The 17,400-nt window shown below is 40.5% G+C and overlaps 1 protein-coding gene across 4 annotated transcripts in view; it reads left to right on the forward strand.

The window, feature by feature from the left end:
* The window catches only part of LOC145404583 (eukaryotic elongation factor 2 kinase-like), a 62,262-nt gene that overhangs the window by 43,944 nt on the left and 918 nt on the right, over positions 1–17,400 (forward strand). For 3 of the 4 annotated variants that reach the window (XM_080276092.1, XM_080276093.1, XM_080276094.1), the window contains 9 exons: positions 2,478–2,653; positions 2,967–3,046; positions 7,537–7,685; positions 8,314–8,487; positions 10,179–10,334; positions 10,681–10,803; positions 13,164–13,346; positions 14,471–14,601; positions 16,126–16,304. In XM_080276092.1, coding sequence (XP_080132218.1) covers positions 2,478–2,653; positions 2,967–3,046; positions 7,537–7,685; positions 8,314–8,487; positions 10,179–10,334; positions 10,681–10,803; positions 13,164–13,346; positions 14,471–14,601; positions 16,126–16,304 — 1,351 coding nt within the window. The remainder of the gene's footprint in view (positions 1–2,477; positions 2,654–2,966; positions 3,047–7,536; positions 7,686–8,313; positions 8,488–10,178; positions 10,335–10,680; positions 10,804–13,163; positions 13,347–14,470; positions 14,602–16,125; positions 16,305–17,400) is intronic. The other variant, XM_080276096.1, reaches the window with a different exon arrangement.

Genomic DNA, 17,400 nt, shown 5'->3' on the forward strand with positions numbered 1-17,400 from the left:
TCAGTGAACGTACAGTGAAGTTGGATGGTGAGGAATTGGAAAATGCGAGTACGTTTAAGTACTTGGGTAGTGTGATGAGTAAGGATGGAAGTTTGGAGGTTGAAGTGCTTGAAAGTGTACAACAAGGAAGAAAGGTTGCTGGTTACTTGAAAGCAGTGATAAGAAACAGGGAAGTGAGCATGGAAGTGAAAAAGTTACTACATGACAGTATTGTGATACCAACTCTTAACGGATGGAAGTGAAGCTTGGACGTTGTTGGAAGGACACAAGTCAAGAGTGAGAGCAGTGGAAATGAGTTATTTAATAGGAACCTGTGGAGTCACATGGAGAGACAGACTGACAAATGAGGATATAAAGGAGCATTGTGGTGTGGATGTGGATGTGATAGGAAGTGTTAGGAGGAACACGCAGAGGTGGTTTGGCCATGTGGAAAGGATGGAGGGTGAGAGACTGATGAGGAGAGTGTATGTGAGTGAGGTGTAGGGGGGGAGAGGGAGTGGGAGGCTGAGGATGAGATGGAGGGATGGAGTGGAGAGGTATATGAGAGAGGGGGGTGTGAGTTGGGAGTAGGACAGTGAAATGGCGGGGGACAGGGTGACATGGAGGCGATTTGTTTGTGGCCACCCCGTACAGGATTGAGGCGTCTGGCAATAGATAGATAGATAGGTACAGTCATTACTCGTTTTACGATGTTTCGGTTTACAATATTTCGCTACAGTGATAATAGAAAAGTTCCACCCCAAAATCCGATATACGATAAATTTCCTGCTATAAAGATTTTGCCGTCGGGAAGTGCCAGGCACATGCAAGGTGACCGTCGCTTGTCTCAGGCAGGATGGTGGCCCCGGCGTGCAGCGCATTGTTATGGTTCAGGTCCTGCCACCCCTTCAAAGCCGTCTTTTCAACTTGTTCATGTGTGCCCCCCTGTTATCGTCACCTCTCAGCTAAACATCACACTGCAGTAGACATCATGTAGCACTAGGCCAACTTTATGCAAGTGTGATTACTGTGGAGTCACATGGAGAGACAGGCTGACGAATGAGGATATAAAGGAGCGTTGTGGTGTTGATGTGGATGTGATAGGAAGCGTTATGAGGAACACACTGAGGTGGTTTGGCCATGTGGAGAGGATGGAGGGTCAAAGACTGACGAAGAGAGTGTATGTGAGTGAGGTGGAGGGGGAAAGAGGGAGGGGGAGGCCGAGGATGAGATGGAGAGATGGGGTGGAGAGGTATATGAGAGAGGGGGGTGTGAGTTGGGAGCAGGGGAGTGAAATGGCGGGGGACAGGGCGACTTGGAGGCGATTTGTTTGTGGCCACCCCAAACGGGATTGAGGCGTCTGGCAATAGATAGATAGATAGATTACTGTACTGTATTGTGTTGGTGCAACGATTTACTGTACGTGAGTAACTCCGCCTGTACTGGTGTGATGGTGTTTCTTTTGGTGAATTACTGTACAGTACTGTGGGTTTGTGTGCCCAGTGGGAAGATCAGTGCCAGTGTAGGCCCCAGTGCTATGGTTGATGTAGTTATGGGTCCCAGTGCTAAGGTTGGTGCAGGTATGGGCCGGATTCCCCTCCCCCTAACCTGTTCCTGTCTGACTCAGAGGCTGACCACTAGTGCCTGTAAGCACAGACTTTCCCCCAGCCTCGGGGAAGATGACTTGGAGACGACTTGGACCAACACAGGAAGGAATGAAGGTGGGTTGTCATGTATGGTTCAGTCTTGGTTAGGTGACTTTGGGAAGTTGAGTTCATAACCCCTCTTTTATAATGGGTTTTAGTCTACTGATTTACAATAAAATCGGTATACGATAAGGTACGACCTGACGTAACCCCATCGTAAAACAAGTAATGACTGTATTGTGGTAGGTGGGGGTGTTCACTATCCACTCACTTAATGTAATGCTGCTCTCGGGTGTCTGCTCTTTCCTCTCCTCCATCCTTCCTTCCTTCCATCCTCTTCTGTCTTTCTTTCCTTCATTCTTTCCTCTTCTTCTGTCTTTGGGTGACTCCACACTGAGTGACAAGCCAAGTGATTTCCTGTACACCAGGAAACCATTTACTATGCTGGGTGGTAACCATATAACCAAATTTTGGCGCCTGGTGGTTTAGTGGGTAATTACAGCGCTCCAACTGGCTTGAACTGGTGAAGGTTTATATCGAAGGAGTGGTTGGGGTTTATTGCTCATGTAATGCCACTCAGGGATAAGTGAGGCTGGTCATTCTCATCTTAAATGTCAGGACCAACTTGCCTAGCCCTGGTCTCCTACACTTCTCATGGGACAACGTAGGATTGGATGATGGATGGATATAAATATATATATATATATATATATATATATATATGAGTGAATGGAAGTGTGGCCCATTGGATTGGGCAAATTTGGGCTGTCTGGACATTGCTACTCCTCACCCTGCCCTAGGGTGTGAAAGGAGGTCTGGATGCTGATGCTGATGACATACCATTTTCTCCAGGTGGACATCTTCCAGATGGCAGTACTTGAAATGGTCGAGAGGGAGGGTAGCCCCTTGTACCACCTAGAACACTTCATAGAGGGACAATACGTCAAGTACAACTCAAACTCAGGCTTTGTTCGTTGTGAAGCTCTCAGAATGACTCCTCAGGCATTTTCTCATTTTACCTTTGAAAGGTATTAAGTATTATTGGTAATTTCAGTTTTATTTTTAATTGTTGTGTATTTTGTGTCAGTTACCCATATATATATATATATCAGTGTGAAGTTAACATTAGCATAAAGGTAGCAGAATTCACTTTGAGTTGATCTGCATGTTGTTTAACAGTCTACATTATTGATTATGATGAGTATTACATTAACTTCCAAACATATATGCAAGTTTTTGTACCAAAGACTATTTTGAAAAGTTTGTTGCCTGAATGTTGCTGCAAAATGGTTTAGGACATCTGAGTACCTAGTCTAACAAAATAATTTCTGATATCTTCAGATCAGGGCATGAGCTGATAGTAGTGGACATCCAGGGTGTTGGCGATCTTTACACGGATCCTCAGATCCACACCAGCCATGGTTAGTCACGTATAATACTTGAGCATAAAGCCATTAGCTTAACTTCATAATTATTATTATTCCCTGTGATAAGGAGAGTATGTTTTCACCCTTGTTTGTTTGTTAATTTGTCTGTAAGCAGGATTACTCAAAAACTAAATGAGAGGTTTGGACCAAATATGGGGGGTAGATAGCCCATGCCCCAGGGAACAATCAGTTACCTTTTGGGACTGATCCGGATGGTATGACAGATTCTGGATCCGGAAAACACTTCTTGTGAAACCCTAATCACTGATGAGAAAACCTTACCCATTATGAAGAGTGGTTTGGAAATTACATTGCCCTTGTCAGAGAGATGCACTCCACTGAGTGCCCCTGTAGTTATGGTAATCCATCCAATATCCAGATGTGCAATTTCCGGACGTCGCCATCTGACTCTGTCATATCAATTTCTGCACATTACTGTCTAATATCCAGATGAAACAAATCCATCTGGACATTAAAAATATCATACGCGTGGTCAGCTGAGGCAGGGAAATGTCAGGTGGCGCCATGCTGTCTGGCCCAGCCCAGCAGTTCGCTCAGCATCGACCAGAGTGTCTCAGTGCTCGCTCTGTAACTGTCGTTATTGGTAGCTCCATAGAACATGGTGGCACACATTGTGGCTTTCATGGTGGTGCCTTATTTTCCTCAGGTTTTGCTATTCCTCTCCTCATCTAGGTCTTGGACTGTGACTAGGCTCCTCAGTGTATGAATGCTATTAGAACACACGGGATTTGTACACCACTAGAACACATGGGCTTTACTGTGCAGTGCAGTAGCATCACCAGCCACAGTACTGTGCTGCACCTTCACCAGCTTGAACCATGGATTGAGTGGGTTATTAAACAGGTTGACCTAAGTGTTGTGAGTGTTCATCTTGATTTTATTCTAGCATACTGTACTGGACCATGATTTCATTCTATTGTACCAGCATGTTTTGTGTGCCCATTGCCATTTTCTTGTATTATCAGTGTTTTCATGTTTTCGATGTCACTGCAGGGTATGGCCCTGCAATAGTGATTGCTTGCCTGTGGTTTATGGGTCTGCTTGGCCATGGTGATTGCCTAACTTTGGTTTATGAATCTGTGTGACCAGATGGAATAGTGTAAAACAACAGGAACACATGTTGTTCGATGTACTTTAGTGGCCTGTTACATTGGCTTTCAAAGTTAGGTTAGGTCTGAAGGGGGGGGGGGGCAGACATTTGCCCATTTCTAGATGTGCAATTTCTGGACATGCCTTTGGCTGTATTGCATTGGATATTGGAGGGTTTATCATATTTTTTAATGCAGTATGCTTGATAATGTTTGCAAAACTATATCTTTGAATGTTTTAAGAACACCACATTGAACATGCTGTTTATGCAAAACTGCAAGGCAGTCTCATGGGTAAGTGAGTCCCTTACTTTTGGAAGAAAATCTCTTTGCCTCCTAGCCTTTTGGATGGGATGTTCGTGGTGTGGTTGTGGGAAGCTCACCTTTTTCATTTCAGGAAGTTGTTTAAAAATACCCACATATGGTAACAAAAATTCTTAAGGCGTAAGTACGGTAAAACTTCATTTAACAGACTAATTAGGGCCAAAGCCATTCCGAAAAAAGCAAAATTCTGATAAAAGTGACATCCGGACTTCCCCCTGCTAACCTGGACTTTTTAGTCCCGGATTGCACAAATGGTTTTTAAACTGTTTTCACCACCATTGTAGTACTGTACTGTATTATACATTCATTACAATAATCAAATGGTATAATATATATAATAATATGGTACTGTACACTGATAAGCATGTCTTTTATTTACCTTACTGTGGTGAATGTAGCTGAAGTGGTTAGGCAGTCTGGACTACTTCGGGCTTTATCGGACTTTTTCTGATATATAAGAATTTAGTCAGGTAGCTCCTTGATTCCGAGAAAAGCGAATTCCGGTCTATTGAAGTTCGTTATATCAAAGTTTTACTGTACAGTACACTCATTATTATTTTTTGCGATATATACCCTCTCGAAATTTCGTTTCGCGATGGCAAGGAAAAGTTTTTTTCCTAGGAGTCTCGTGACTTTCCTACGATTTTCGTGAGCCCCCGCATCTCCACAGTCACGTTTTTTGAACCGACCATTGAGGAGATGTTGGAAACAGACAAACAAGTCAATGACAACAAAGTTCAGGAAGAACCCTTACCTGTCCCACCAGGTGAGCCAACATCTCGCTAAATCACACTTACCGGCAACCACTGCTCGTTTGAAAGAGCAGAATGTGGAATGTGATGGGAGGCCGGAGATCAGGGACACCTTCCTTCCGATGGTGGATAGACTTCTGGCTAATTACAAGGACCTTTTCAACGTCAGAGGTCATGCATGTCATCAGACTCTGATAACGTTATTCCTGTCCTCTTGTATTGAACAAGCCCAGGCTTTGGAGAACATACAGGCTGAGGAGGACGATGGTGCTGTAGACAAGGACATTGATGACACTGGGGAGCTTGATGAGCTCCCACTGGATTTTGTGGGCTTTGATGTTGAAGCATCGGGAAGTCGTGGTGTGGGGAACTCAACAGTGGTGGCGGGGAGCAGTCAGGGGGCAGGTGGTAACTAACCACTGCTTTCAACCTCGGAACTCATCTTCAAGCCCCATCAAGCAGTTCAGCCTAAGTGGCAATGTTAGTAAATTCTTTGTTCAGTAATATATTATATGTCTGATTAACTGTATGTAATTTGTAGTAGGGGTATTGTGTCATTAATGGGTAGCTGAGGGGGAATGAGGTGCCTGACCCCGGAACCAATTACCACATATTACATGTAAAGTACTGTATACGCACGAATTTCATGAGTTTGGCTTTCGCGTCACAATTGTGGTACCAATGAGTTGTGAAAATAGTGACTGTACTGTAATTCAGTCTTTCTACCTACAAATTATTAATAACCCTGCTATTACAAATAACCTACCTCCCTTACAAGTAAGAAGGAATGTTGTCTTCCTTGTTTTATTTTACAGATACTTTTATGGCAAATGCACAGACAAAGTTGCATCCATTGTGCCACCTCTCCATGCCTTCCCTCATGCTACACGGGCATCACACAGACATATTGCAGAACTTCTACCTGTCAGAATTCTTTTATTCCCCGAACTACATCTCTCTGGAACTTGCTTCTCTGGAGTTGTTTCCCCCAAACTTCAATCCACAGCTGGACGTGAACAGCTGTGGATTGAAGTTTGGGGGAAACAACTCCAGAGAAGCAAGTTCCAGAGAGATGTAGTTCGGGGAATAAAAGAATTCTGACAGGTAGAAGTTCTGCAATATGTCTGTGTGATGCCCGTGTAGCATGAGGGAAGGCATGGAGAGGTGGCACAATGGATGCAACTTTGTGGAGTTGTTTCCCCCAAACTTCAATCCACAGCTGTTCACGTCCAACTGTTATAGATTTTTCATAAATGGAGGATGCCAGTAATCTGGTTTATGGATTACTTTTTTATTCATTTGATTTCCTTCCCCTCTTCTGTTATTTAAAAAAAAAAAAAAAAAAAAAAAAAAAAAAAAAAAAAAGACGGTGACAGCAAGAGAAGGAAAAGAAAGATCCTGAATAGAAGATTACTGGTGTTTACTTTCAGGCATCATGAATTTGACCTGGAGCATGTTTTGGCCCACTGGCTATTTTCTACCCTGGTGGGTAGGAAATTGCCACCTACAGCCAGTTTGTGAGACAAAGGATGCATCAGCCTATTTCTGGCCACTGATCAGATGTAAACACACATTATGCCTTAAGAAAATGCTGATAATGTGGAGGGGGGGGGAGATATTCCTGAAGGCACGCCACAAGATACTGGAAATGCCATCTGAAACATGCTGCGCGCCAAGGAGTTAACTTTTCTTGTGTCATGTATATACGTTGACACTTTTAAAGGACAGTATTTTGGTAATTTTGAAGATTGTATACATCAGTTCATTATGTTTTTACTTCCATCCATCCATCCATCCATCATCCAGTCCTATGTCATTCCATAAGGAGCATAGGAACCCGGGGCTAGGCAAGTTGGTCCTGACATTTAAGATGAGAGTGACCAGTCTTATTCATCCCTGAGTGGCATTACGTGAGCAATAAACCACAACCACCCCATGGATAAATCTACACAGGCTGAATCCGATTGGAGCATCTTAATTATTCACTAAACCACCAGGCGCCATAACTTAGTTATATGGTTACCATCCAGCGGACTAAATAGTTTCCTGGTGTACAGGAAACATTTGGCTTGTTACTCAGTGTAGAGCCACCCATAGGCAGAAGGAAGAGGAAAGAATGAAGGAAAGAAAGAATAGGGAGTGTAAAGTCACCTGTAGGCAGAAGAAAGAGGAAAGAATGAAGGAAGGAAAGACAGAAGAGGGAGGATGTAAGAGAGGAAAGGGCAGACACTCAAAGCAACACTACATTGAGTGAGTGGATGGTGAGCGCCCCCACCTAATTATATTCGTTATTTTGCAGGAGATAATTATGGTGACGGCAACCTGGGAACCCGAGGCATGGCACTATTCCTTCACTCGCATCGCTGCAATTCCATTTGTGAAAGTCTGGGTCTTACACCTTTTGACTTAGCACCATCAGAGTTGGAAAGCTGTAAGAAAAATTTTCAGGTATGTTGGAAAGACTTGTTATTTGATATGCTGTACTGTATAAAGAAAAACAGCTCTTGGAATTTGGCTATTGTAGTTCCTGAAGCATTTATAATCATTCCATGATCTCATAAGAAATTTTGCAGGTACATATCATCACATTGTTCAGGAAGCTGTTTGTAATAGAAATATATCTTTATTGAACTGAATAGACTGTACTTGTATTGAAAGCATTAAGTATCCCTGGCAGTAGGGAAGAAAGGGTGCTACAACTGTGTATGCCATGCAAGTAATAAATAGTAGCCCCCCAAAATGTTACACTGCGACAACTTCACTGCTTCATACCTCCCTTGGTGCTGGTATGAGGATGAGCGTGCACCTTGAACTTCTTATCATCTATACTGAAACTTGTGTTTCTCTCTGGACCAGAGAACCAATCTCTTGTTCTCCCCACCCTGTATGAATGTAGGAAGGTGGGCCATGATGTTGAATTAAAATATATAATATGATTGACACTCATTTTGTTCAGTTGTGGAATTTATAAATGACTACCATTTTCTTGTATGTACTACTGAAGATAGTGAAACCATATGTGTTTTTACTGCTTCATGTGATCATAGACGAGACTTAGATTATCATCTCATGTCAGATGTCATGCCAAACAATGGTGCGTGGGACTGAGGAAATCGTGGTCAGTCCCTCTGAAGAGCAGAAGGAGCATATTCAGGACTATATCAGACTCCGTTCCTTGTCGTCTGGCTACCACTCTGGTGATGAAAAGTCCAGGAATAGACTAGACTCCATTGGATCCATGGATTCACTGGTATGATTTATGTGGTTCGTATAAGAGTGATACATCAGTACAGTATACTTCAGTTATCTGGGCTTCAAATGTTCAAGATTTTATTTATTATTTTATTTACGGGTATTTACTAATTTATTATTTTATTATACAGAATTGCTGACAATTCATCTTAAGTAACTGATGTTTTTGGCAAATGTCCAGATCAGTGAGGTATATTTTGCTTAGCCTGAATAGTAATTCATAATCCTGTAGTTTGTTTGCAGTTACTGTACAGTATTTAGTATTGAAGTATAATGATGCAAAGATTTAAAATACAGGTAACACTTACAGTGAAACAGTTACATAGTAGCTTCATCTGTTTCATCTGTTCTGTATCTATCATCCAATCCTTTATTGCCTCATCAGGAGCATAGGGGCCTGGGGAGGGAGGGGTGGAGTGTTCGGACTAGGGAATCGATCGCTGATTGGATTGTGGGAATATTCTCCCATTTCTTTTGTTCAGTCTAGCGAATCGTCGGTTATCAATACATCGGATGTCAGGGTATGGGTGTTTTGCTAATTCATATTGTATTTAAGTGTATTTTATGATGTTTTTATGTTTTATTGTTAATGTTATTTTATGATTTAATGTGCTTTAGGATGTATTTAAAGTAGGAAATACACTAGAGGGTTAGTTTTCCTTTAGGCCCAGTCCATATTAGCTTATTTCCCACAAGTTCAGTGCCCCAGCTTTGGCAGAATCAACTTTGGCAGCGCTTTTCACTGCCCCTATTAGGCGTGAAACCGTACGTTACTGTATTTAATGGACCTGATTCAGAAAGTTCCCATAGTCTCAAGAAGAAAATAAGTACAAATTATATCTAAATAAGAAAGAATGAATAATAAAGAATGCAGTACTGTATTCTTATACATTTTCACAATAAAGATCATATTAGCCTAACCTTCACTATTATTTGTCATGGTTCTTCATGCAGGTATAAGAAACTGAACCAGATAGGGTTAAACCTTGTAGGCCACATTCGGATGGAGTGCCCTAACCTACCAGACAGCCAGGTGTCTGTTTGTTGGTTATGTAGTTACCATCCAGTTTATGATATACATGGTTTCCTTGGTTAGAAAAATTGATCTTTAATTTTCACTGTTAGCAGGCTGGTATGGCACCTGAAGAAAGGTGGCATAGCCATTTTACGAACAATGAGGGAGGGGGGGGATGAGTTGGGGGGAGGGTAGTCAAATGGTGGGTGACAGAGTGACTTGGAGGCGTTTTGTCTGCGGCCACCCTTTGCGGGATTAGGGCGTCGGGCTATAGATAGATAGGTAGATAGATAGCAACGAACAAGTGTAGTGAGGAATAAATGCTCCATCTTGACACTGTGATCAGTTAAGGATAAAAAGGTGCTTTAACTCTGCCTCTACTTTCAAAAGCTTTAGAAAAGTGTCCCTAAGTTTCCCAGATTTTGTCATTGGCCATGTATAGTTAAACCAGTTTTGTCATCAGGAACTCTTGGTCAGAATTGTCAGATAATGCTGCCTAAACCCCCAATGCTCTCTCTCTCTCTCTCTCTCAGGAACTCTTGGTCAGAATTGTCAGATAATGCTGCCTAAACCCCCAATGCTCTGTCTGTCTGTCTGTCTCTCTCTCTGTATTACAGCATTACTGTATTGAAGGAATGTGACTTTTTTTTTTTTTCAACATTTTTGTATTAAAGGAATGTGATGATCGTGGATTGTCTGAGAGCGATGATTCAGTGGTAGACTCAGCTAGGCGAGAGCGTCGGTACCTACAGCTACCCCGCATCCGTCATGACTCCATGGCTGTAGACTCTGGCACTGACACCGAGACTCGTGAAAAGGACCTTAATCAGGTAAGCACACTGTTTTACTGTAAAAGCCATATGCTTATAATTTACCGTACACCGTGGAGGGAAAAGACAGGCTCTTGGTTTTGATGGATGGAATATGTGTTCAGTAGATATTAGATGTGATTAGCCTGCTTCCCACTACACAGAGTGCAGCTGGCAGTGATATAGGAAGGTTAAAAACATCGTATCTCTATCATGTACAGTTCCGTATCTAAGAAATTTTTATGAAGAATTAGGGACCTGCATATTCCATCATAATACAGATTTTAAGCACTGAATTTTACTTCATGTGTACTGTACTTGTAGAATATTAGAAGTCACAGCTAAAAAATATATTATTTTGTTTCAGTTCAAGGATATGGTCCGGCGGAAGGCTCGCCCTTCTCATGTTTTGGGAGAAATAGAACATCGGAAACAACTTGAACTTTTAGAAGAGCACAGGAATAAGACAGGGGGTTCTGCATTAGGACAGGTGAGGCATTGGAACACTACAGTATGTGTGTAAAAATAGAGTTCATCCTGAGGGTTCAAGAGGTCTGTCCAAGGCTGAATAAAGTCATCTTGTATAAGCCTGATTAAATCTAACATTGTCTGTGCATTGGACTTAAAGAATGAGAAATGTTATTAGAAGTATTGCAATCTCCAGGACAAAAATTGATACTAGGAATGGTTAATTATGAGAATTTCATATTCGCATACAGAAATACATTGATAAGAATGCTGGCTTTCTAGTCACAATAAACTGGAGAGAAAAGGGTCTGGTTCACAGTAGAGAGTAACGGAACTGGTGTAAACATTGCTGGTCATGTTGATGTATGTCACTGCATGGGACTTCAGTTGTCAGTACCCTGCAGTGTGAGTTTAGGAGGATTTCTCAAATTTTCCTGTGCACATAAATTTCCTTGCCAAGCTTATTGAATATGGGTAGGGTTTACCTGCTGAAATGATGAATAAAATAGCACATATGGAATCCATGCAAATGGAGGAGTTACTGTTTTGACACACGGTGATGTGTAGTGTTATGTTTTTTTCTTGTATCATGTTTTTCTCATTTTTCATTTAAGCTCTTAATTGTTACTGAACATAGCTGTCATTATTAAAGAAACTGTATTGCAGGGTAATCATGCCAGTTTTTTTATGCTTTTTCCATTAATTGTTAATGAAGTAGACAGAAGGATTGTGGAAGGTTTTGCGCATGTACAGTATAGCTGGTAAGCTGCTAGGTGCTGTCAAGAGTTTTTATGAAGGTAGTGAAGCATGTGTGAGGGTACTGTATTTTCAGGCATAAAAGGCATGCTTAAAAAAAAAAAAAAAAAAAAAAAAAAAAAAAAATCACCTTGTGTCTTATATGCTCAAGGTCAGGTTTTGGATAGGCTTGGGCTACTGGCAAGTGGTAGTTTCAGTGCCTGCTGGTACCGTAAACAAATTCCAAACACCTTCCTTACAAAAATGTTTCCCAAATTTCTTTAGAATGATTAGCAACTAAATATTATAAAGTACAAATATAGTTATACGCATATAATTATAGTAATAAATTACATCATCATCATCAGTTATTCAGTATATAATAAGCAAACCTGTGTCCACAGCATCTGTGGGCTGTTGTTTGTTTACATCAGAGGACAGCGATCAGTGTTGCCGAAACAAAAAAATGCCGGTAATTTTTGGCACAACATACGAATGCCATGGGTATCTGTCTGATCATTGACATTATTTACTAAGGTAACAGTACCTACCAGTAGTGCTTTCTTGATATAAATTACCACTTCAGTAACTTAAAAAAACATATGGGTAATTGTAATAATGAATAACAAAGGATGTAGAGTGTAAACAGTTTACTGTCAGTTCATTATAATAAAAGATGCATCATAATTCTCACAAGTTTGAGGAAAAATAACAATAAAAAATGTAAATATTTAACCCTTTAACCGCGGGCATTGTTTTGACCCGTTTCCAGCCAAAATGTAGACAAACTTTAAACCTTTATAACTGCACAGAATAAAGCTAGAGTGAAAAATAAGGTACCATTAGAAAGTACTAACCTTCAGCTTTGCAATGATGTAGGTTTCATGACTTCGTTGACATTCACTGGACAGGCAGTGCCATTAGGAGTGAGCGATCTAAAATCACTATTTTTCACCCCACACACCATTACCAAATGCCAACCACACTTTGATAATAATACTAAAAACATACTGTATATGAACACTGCACATATGATAAACACCCACTCTGTGTTCACTGAGGCAGGTAAAAGGCACTGTAATTGCCTGCACTTCACTGCCACATCAGTGCCATTGTCACTCACAAAGCTTGACAGATACTGATGCATGTTTGGGCAGGGGTGGGGGGGGGGCTGGGGGGGGAGAAGGGAGGTGTGGGTCGGCTGGAGTGAAAGAACTTAATAGCTACTCTCCCTTGAAACAGTTTACCTCCTTTTTCCTCTTCACTAGTCTCTTTACGTGCTTTTTGTTCTCAGTATATTCAGATTCCACTATAGATATTTAGGCAACCACATGTACAATGGACACTCAGGTAGTTGGCACATTTATCCTGGACCTAGTGCGATTATCCCCCTGTATGGTACTACAATTAACAATCCAGTGAGCCTGGGACCACAAAAACAGGTGCTGTACTGCCTCATTATACAGATGTTTTTCTCAGGTCCTTCCCTGTTGTCTGCAAAGAGGATGGTGGACTGTCAAAAATGGCAGCTTCATCATGCAGTTCGCTGGGTTGCAACAATATCAGCAGCAACAAAGTTTTTGATGTTAAAACATAGAGTAGCTGCTCATGAAAGAGAATAAATGTATACTAGTCTTCATTTTTCAGATTCATTTGGACCTGGCCAAATATCATGAGTTAAATCGATTTGTGGAAGAAAGTGAGACCTATGACCATGATGCAGCATTATATCATGTGCGTCAGGCTGCAAATTGTGGGTGCTTGGAGGCCATCCGCACCATGGCCCAACTCCACCTCTGCCTCCAGCATGACATTCTCCCTGACCTTGAGGTAAAGCTTACCTTATACTTAGGAGAGATTAGACAGCATCCTGTCATGTTGTGCACAAATTGTTTGAATAGATTTGGAAATATAATAATGCATAACTGTGTGAAGTGAATGAAGAGTACAGTAGTTCGAGGAAGAAAAATGGCTAGTTCTGTGGTAGGAAACTGAGGACTGAGAATGAAAGCTTCTAGAGGTCATTGTTAAGGGGTGTTAGTATCCACATTAATATATGGATATGGGGTTTATTATGCCTTGAGTTTTAAAAGCTAAGAGTGATAGCAATGGAAATAAGACTGTTATGGGATATACTAGAGTTTGTGATGAATAGCATGGATAGCATGTAAAACACAGGTTCAAGAAAAATTTGAGGCTAGAGGAGACTGCTTAGATGGTATGGTCATGTAGAGAGAGACTGAGTGAGTAGGATGATGAAACGAACATATGTGACCAAGTTTTAATATGGGATTAGTCACAGAATGTCAGAAAAACGGCTTGATTTGGTAAGTTAATGTGTAAGAAAGTAAGCTTTGAAGACTGAAGAAGTAAACAAATTTTTAATAGATAGAAGGATGGATGCAGCAAGTGGCAAGGGTTGCACTCCTTCCTCTAACTTGGTACACAGCGGAAAGGCTCTGTCTTACCAACGTATTTGTATACAAAGTGTAAATGATGAATAAAAAGAAAAAACGTACGTGGATGACTTTGCTTGTGAGATGTAGCCGAAATTTTGAAGACATGAAAAAGTGAAGGATTACATGGCCCATTTTACTGGGAAGGTCATTGTTTGTTCCCTACTATTATGCTTCTCATTTCTATTTTTAGATCCAGTCCACCCCATTGTTTAGTGGGCTCAGATGATGATAGTTTTTATGCTTTATTGACAGTGATTTAGGAATGGTATTATTTATGTCATTTTTCATAAGTAGTAGTAGAAATTTTACTGTACATACAGATATGTAATTTAATCAGCTGTACAGTGTCAGCATTCTTTTATGGGACACAAAGTAATACACTTGCAAGTAGCTACCATACAGTGTATATGAATATTTTCTCATTGCCAAAAAATTTTTCATCCTTAAAGTAAGTATGACATATTAATAATGTATTTATTGCATTTTCTTTTTTAGTTGGATGACAGCACATGTGACCCAGAGATTGGATTTGATCACATGTTGATGGCTGCTGAGGCAAACGATCGTGCTGCCATGATCTACATCTCCACTGCCTTTGAAACTGGCATTGGTCTTCCTGAATCAAGGTGATTCTTGCATAGAAACTTAGTAGTTATGGTAATATGGACTACTTAGTCATATTATTATTTCTGGATTACAGTGCTTCCTCAGTTTACCTGGAAAATATATCACAACCATGCACTGCAGATCAGAAAATTGCATCATTGGTACTGAGAAAACCATTGTCTTTTAGATAATGTTTCACAAATATCCATAATTCTGCCTCTAAATATGAAGATGTTAAATCCATCCATCATCCAGTCCTGTATCACCTCATCAGTAACACAGGGCTGAGAGCTTGGCTGATTAATCCTTATATGAAAGTATAAGTATTGTAACCTGAGGCCTGCCCATGAGTTACATAATATCAGTATATGAGCCATATGCCACACTGATGTAAACACTTATGGGCCACATCTGACTGGAGTGCCTTAACTCAAAAAAGACCACCAGGCATATTTTAATTACAGTGGAATCTCCTAAATCGCGCATTTCTGAACAGCAAATTGATAATACGCGGAAATATCATGCAGCAGTTTGCAAGATCAGTAATTCATGGAAATTTTACTTAATTCGCGATTGCAGCCTCAAAAGTGATGGTTTCCCAATGTGTTTTTGAACATCTGTTATCCAGTGTTTGTACAAATGGTTGTGTGTGTGTGTGTGTGTGTGTGTGTGTGTGTGTGGTCACGTTCACTCAAACCTACTCGCCCACCAGGTGCAGACAAGGTATGTAGAATAGGAGCTTTTTGTTAGTGATTTTGTATGCGATAACTTACTGCTGTTTTTGTCACCTAATAAAAGAAATATAATACATTGCTTACAGGTCCTTCAAATTAAACTCTGTAGTGAAGAAACTAAGAGCAAAGTAAGAAAGAAGAGGGAGTGTAAAGTCATCTCTAGGCAGAAGGATGAGGAAAGAATGAAGGAAAGAAAGACAGAAGAGCATAGAAGGAAAAAAAGATGGAGGAGAGGAAAGGGCAAACACCCGAGAGCAGCACTACATCGAGCGAGTGGTTGGTGAGTGCCCCCACCTACCATAACATAGTGTATATACAATAAAACCTCACTGTAATGGACTAATTGGGGCCCAAGCCATTCCTTAAAAAGCAAAGTTCCAATAAAAGCAACATCCAGACTTCCCTTTGCTAACCCGGACTTTTTTTGATATATCAGACATTAGTCCGGATTGCACCAACAGTTTTTAAACTGCTTTCACTACCATTGCAGTACTGTACTGTATTATACATTCATTACAGTAATCAAATGGCATAATAATACTGCACTGTTACTGTTCACTGATAAACGTCTTTTATTTACCTCTTTGTGGTGAACATAGCTGAAGTGGTCAGGCAGTCCGGACTGCTTCTGGCATTATCTGACTTTTTCTTATATAAAAGAATTTAGTCCGGTAGCTCCACGATTCCAGTAAAAGCAAATTCCGGTCTATTGAAGTCTGTTATATTGAGGTTTTACTGTAATTGCAAAACTCTTCAGGTAAAGTTGGCTTTAGTTTGAGTTACTTATTAACATCACACTCATCTTTGCAGGGAGAAAGACTGGGAGAAAGCTGTGTATTGGATTGATAAAGTGATAAACACACACACTGGGGATGAGGATGGTAATTTTGATGGCACCATGAATGATCCTCAGTACCAGCTTGTGGCCAGACAGGCATCTATGTACCTTACTGGTGGACATAATCTTACGAAAGACCCAAACAAAGCAGGTAAGAGTTTGATTTGATAAAGTGAAAGCAGCACCTCAGATTAAAGTGAAGGCACTTTGAGGAGATGATTATAGGTAACATAGATTGTGGTATGTAAACATATAATAATACCTGTAGTAATATATAAAGTTGAAGTGATAGCAAGAGTGTGTAGGATTGTAATGGTAAAACAGTAAAAAGCAGGCAACTTCCAGTCCCATATGTCTGCCTCCCTCCTTTAAGGTGTAAGGGCCTGAAGGTCTAAGACTGTCTTAGACTTTTGGTGATATTGCATTACTGAATAATTTCTAGTTACTCTACTTTTTTGCTATTCAAATTGATCCATGCACAGCATAGACTTTCACTCTGACTGCTACCTAAGACCACTTTGATATTTAATTACATAAGTAATTTTAGGAAAGGTAGTTTGGGATGGAGTAGCATAGGTTAGAGTGTGGTAAGGCAAGGAAAATATCTTAATGTGTAAAGTGATGAGACAGATACCAAGGAGTTAAAGAATACTTGCTTTGGGAGAGTTAACACTGTGAATGATGTAATTGGTAATTTAGAAGGCAAGGGAAGAATGATAATGAATGGCAGCTGAAGGAGATGTGTTTGGAAGTGTTTTGCATTAGTAATTTTTATTTTGAACATTAAGAATCACCTAAATGTACATGGTTTAGAGAAATAGGAGAGAAAGTTGATAGGAACCTGCTTAATTAAGTGCTTTTGGAGAGGAGAGAATTGAAACTGTTGTTGACAAAAAGGCACTGGAAGGATATTGCAGAGGTTTACAGTATAGATTATGACCTTATTATTGTAGTGTGCAAGGTGAACTTCAGAGAGAATTGTTTTTCATTTAGAAGATATACAGTATGTACAGTTCTACTTCTTCGGCTTCTTCTTACCATTATTATTATTATTATTATCATATTTTTTATTATTATTCATTAATTCATCATCTAATACTGTGTTGCCCCATGAGGAGCATAGGAGCCGGGGGCTAGGCAAGTTAGTCCTGACATTTAAGATGAGAGTGACCAGCCTCACTCATCCCTGAGTGGCATTATGTGAGCAGTAAACCCCAACAGTCCCTTGGATATAAACCTGCACAGGC

This window comes from Coenobita brevimanus, chromosome 64 (assembly GCF_032717465.1).
Source record: "Coenobita brevimanus isolate Jiangsu-jjx chromosome 64, ASM3271746v2, whole genome shotgun sequence".
NCBI classification, from domain to species: Eukaryota; Metazoa; Arthropoda; class Malacostraca; order Decapoda; family Coenobitidae; genus Coenobita; species Coenobita brevimanus.